This window comes from Trichinella spiralis (genome assembly GCF_000181795.1).
Source record: "Trichinella spiralis strain ISS 195 chromosome Unknown Scfld2, whole genome shotgun sequence".
NCBI classification, from domain to species: Eukaryota; Metazoa; Nematoda; class Enoplea; order Trichinellida; family Trichinellidae; genus Trichinella; species Trichinella spiralis.
In genome coordinates, this window is record NW_003526941.1 from 6,329,687 (window position 1) to 6,334,302 (window position 4,616).

At 36.6% G+C, this 4,616-nt stretch overlaps 1 protein-coding gene across 1 annotated transcript; it reads left to right on the top strand.

Moving 5' to 3' along the window:
* The first annotated feature begins 1,283 nt into the window (after positions 1 to 1,283).
* Tsp_06010 (putative bromodomain protein) lies at positions 1,284 to 1,785 on the top strand. Its single transcript, XM_003380247.1, has 2 exons — positions 1,284 to 1,561; positions 1,611 to 1,785. The coding sequence occupies exons 1-2, from the start codon at positions 1,284 to 1,286 to the stop codon at positions 1,783 to 1,785; spliced, it is 453 nt and encodes a 150-aa protein (XP_003380295.1).
* Positions 1,786 to 4,616: the final 2,831 nt, after the last annotated feature.

A 4,616-nucleotide genomic window follows, 5' to 3' on the forward strand; every position in this document is an offset into this window, starting at 1 on the left:
AGGAGAGATACAAGGGGTGGAAGGAAAAGGTGGTGGGAAGTGAAAGTTACAAGATGTTAAGAAACCAGAAAGAGGGGTGGTATAAGAAAAGGTGCAAAATTGTGGTGGCGTGGGGGTGGAGTGACAAATTGTTATGTGCCCATAAAGGATTACGCCGGGGGGGTGGGCGTCAGGCAGAAGTTGTGAAAATTTGGAAATTTTTTAAAAGATAGCAGCCGGGGTTGCCGTCAGATTATGCCTCAGGGCAAAGAAAGATTTGCATATGCCCTAGGGCTATCCCCCAGGCAATTTATAGCACAATATTTGCCCTCAGGGAGCTTTTATGCAAATTTTTAATCGCCTCAGGGTAATATGCAAATTTTTATATGCCCTCAGGCTACGCCTGGGGCTATGCCTCAGGCAATTTTTTGAAAATTTCGAAATTTTTTGAAATTTAGCCGCAGGCGTCGCCTCAGGCTATGCCCCAGGGCAAATAAAAATTTGCATATTCCCGCAGGCTACGCCGAAAGCATTTTATTGCACAATATTTGCCTTCAGGGGGATATGCAAATTTTCTTTTGCTTTCAGGCTATGCCCAAGGCATTCCCTCAGGTATTTTTTTCGAAAATTTGCATAATTCAGCACCCGGCTCCTTACTTCTGCGATTTTATACTTACGTCTAACATACCCCACTACTTACCTGAGCTCTCCCGTACTCCACTCACCGTAGAGTAACGCCTTATACTTACCTTTACCTCTCCGCTATCACACTTTAATCCACTGAACTCTACGATATTCTTCTTTATACTTACCTGCAACCTACCTTTTCATTTTACTCACCTGCACCCTACGTTATCGTACTTACCTTCAGTACTTACCTGCAGTCCATTTACCTGCACGCAATCACTTTAATATATCCTCTTCGACTCTACTTACCTGCATTCCACTTACCTGTGCGCTGTTCTTTGATGCTACGTACCAGTATTTTACGCTATCAGATCCCTAGTGCTCTTAATGGAGATTGTAAAAGAGAAAAAATTCTAAAAAATAAAATTAGAAATAAAATTCTAAAAGATTCTAAAAAGACATGCCATAATTCTAAAATTCATAGTTGAATATAGTTGAATTGAATATAACAGATATAGATATAACAGGTATGTAATAATAATAGAAATAAATATAACAGCAGCATAATAAAAATAACCACTTACGTCATTCGATGGAGATCATTCAAGATGCGGCTTTCGTCTTCACAGTTGCGCACTAAAACATTAAATACAAAACAGTTCTCCTACAAAAAAATAATGCAATTCTTCCTTACCTTGCATGACAAGGAAAAACATCAGAACCGTAGGAACCGCAATTTTAAAGTGCCATCAGCTGCGACTAAACAAAAATTTTCTGATGATAACGTAATCCATTGCTATCAAGAACAAAATGCTGGGATGTACAGCGACCTGTTCTCTTTATTTAACATATTTCATTGCTGTCATAATATCAAATTCCTTCTTACTATTTGTGATAAGCAAAGGCACACTGGGACGGCTAGGAAACGCCTTTACGACCATTTGATTCGCTTGATGTTACTGTAATGCTGTCATGGATAAAATCTGCACATTTTACGTATGCAGGTGCAATCAGGAGCAAATTAAATACTTACGGATGTTTGTGATGTCACATTTAGAACAAACCAATGTGAACATGACTAATCACGGTGTCCAGAACGAAACGAACTTGAGAACAGTTCAGCTAATGATGTTATCTGTTATTATGGATATTCATGTATTCATATTCATATTCAGATAGATATTCAAATTTAATTCATGTAACACTCGCATTTTCCAGATTAATCAATCAAATTCAATACTTACTGATAAACGATACTATTTGTGATAAGCAAAGGCACACTGGGACGGCTAGGAAACGCCTTTACGTCCATGCGGACACGGGTTGCAAACGGTACAAGCTTCAAGGGATGACGTAATCCACAGCTATTATAAACAAAAACTACTTACTAATTTTTGTCATATCACATTGGAAACGCACTGACAGCAACAAGCACCAATATATTGTCAGGATTTGTACGAACGCTGCGACTGACTCAGCAAAATCTGCTACAATTACAATCCATTCCTTCTTACATTTATGATAAGTGAAACCACACTAGAACTGGGAAACGTCACTGCATCAAACACCGTACGATCTAACTGCCATCAGGAGCAAATTCAATACTTAACGATGTTTGTGATGCCAAATTTAAAACGAAATGATGTGAACATGACTTACCACGTTGCCCAGAGCAAAAGCAACACCATAAAAACTCAGCTGATGACGTAATGTGTAATTACAGAAGTTACCTAATTCTACCTATATCTAATACGCCTATGGTCTTGCTATCTAATTAAACATATTCAACACTTAGCGTTCAAAAAACTTATGACAAAAAACAGTAAGTGTAAAAAGCATCAACAGGTGGTAGTGCTGCTCTGTGATGACGTATTTATCGACGTGATTACGAATCTGTAAAAAAACCACATGCTCAATGACGGATAGTTACGAAAGAATGCAGCAATTTCATCTATATCTAAACTTGATTTGATTCTGAAGTGCTGTGTGCGCTGAAGTGTTGTGTTGTGTGCAAGTGTGCTGAAAAGTAAAGCATGTTAAACAAAATTGATATAAAACAGCCATATTATAAAACATTAATTGAAGACAAATAACAGTGTATCGTTGTTCCTTAATTCCCAGAGCAAAAGGAACACCATAAAAACTCAGTTGATGACGTAATCTGTAATTACAGAAGTTACCTAATTCTACCTGTATCTAATACGCCTATCGTCTTGCTATCTAATTAAACATATTCAACACTTACTGTTTTTTGTCATAAGTTTTTTGAACGCTATGTCAGCAACTCCAACAACCACTGTTCAACAGCTATTACCTGTCTTTACTGATAATAGATTGCATCTGGGCATTTTCAAAATGTAGCAAGGCAAATGTAATATTCAATTCTTCAAAGAATTGAATCAAGGGCACCTAATCTATGATATCACATACATGATAATTTAACATTAATGCTGCAGTTAGAATGAAAGTAATGTGGCGCTATTGGCACTGCCACCTTCAACCTAAATTTAGCAAAAAAATAAAAGTAAAAAGCAAGGCATATTCATCATGATGCATAGTTACCATATTCAGTTAGTTTTCAGAATTTGGTTGTTTCATATTCATGGATATGAAAATAAAATAATGTAAATTCTAAAATTGAATTATATTAATGCAGTCATCTATAAATAAAGAACAAAAATAGATACTTCTTCGTCTTCAGCATCTGATGTATCTAAAACTTAGCAATAATAACACTAGAAAGACACCCGCCAGTTTCCATTCACCATATATGTTAAGCAACATGCATAGCATACCACCACCAAAATATCAAATCCAACTTACCAGTTATTCATGGATGGTGTTGAAGAGCGGAATTATAGTTGACCACGTGCTAGATTGATAGCATTGCAGTGAACTGCATAACCTAATAAAATCGATGTGCTTGGTGAATTGTATAATAAGTAAATTATGCAAATGACTATTTACTTTGCTTCACGAAGAACACCCTAATTTTCCATCAGTAATAGCGCACTAAAATAAACAATATGAACAACATTATGAACCGACACGATGAAATTTATTACGTTTCTATTTACACATTTCATATTACTACGTAATATGGCATTGTTATGCAAATATTTTTCCCTAAAATTACCTAAAAGGAAATATTATTAACCTGAAGCATCGAAAATTACTAAAAATAAACGGAAATGCTATAACTACGTATTTATGCATGTTGTATAATTCAGTTGCTTGAAAGTACAAGGTGATTCAATAATTTATATTTTATCAATGTTTTTCATCTAATCAAAATTATATGGATAATGAAAAATAGCTTCCACTCAAAATATTTTCGAAAATAAAATACTTTTTCAGATTTAGGAAAATTAAACAGTTGTCATGAAATTTTGTAATATGCAGTTTATCTCAGCACAGAGGTTAACAAGTGCGCAGCGTTGCCATAATCTTGGTAAGCGGCTGCACCAGGGGGTATGACGCTTGACAGCTCACTTCCACGTTCGTTTGCGCCTTATGATAATTCACAGCAAGAGTGCAAACTTGGTCGAGCACTGCATCAGCGCGTTTCATACAATGTGAGAAAAACCCTAATCGCAGAAATTCAGTAACTGATCGATTTGCAATGAATTCAAGAAACTTATGCGGGTGACAATGCTGTATTGCATTTCATGAAAAGAATAAAACAAAAGTATCACGAGTAGCCTGGATTTGGTTATATTGCTGGTCGAAAACAATTATGAGAAATTAGATTTATATGAGATGAAAACAGCTAAGTGCTGTCCATTCAACTCGAAATAGGGGGGGGAGGTGGGCAGAATTTTCAGTTTAATGCGATCTCTGTTCAGCTTAGTATTATTACGAGCTCAAAGATGGGGATCATTAGACAGGAACGGAGGGCGGGACAGCATAGCAGGAAGGATGAGGGAGAGGTTGAAGGATGGAGGAGGTGGAAGTTGCCATATGCGTTCCTTCTACTCTATCTCCACGTATATAATTCCCGGCCTTGCTTC

Coding starts and splice junctions, on each gene's coding strand:
- Tsp_06010 (XM_003380247.1), top strand. CDS start 1,284: ATGCAATTCTTCCTTACCTTGCATGACAAGGAAAAACATCAGAACCGT. Junction 1,562..1,610: donor GACCATTTGATTCGCTTGAT/GTTACTGTAATG, acceptor TTACGTATGCAG/GTGCAATCAGGAGCAAATTA.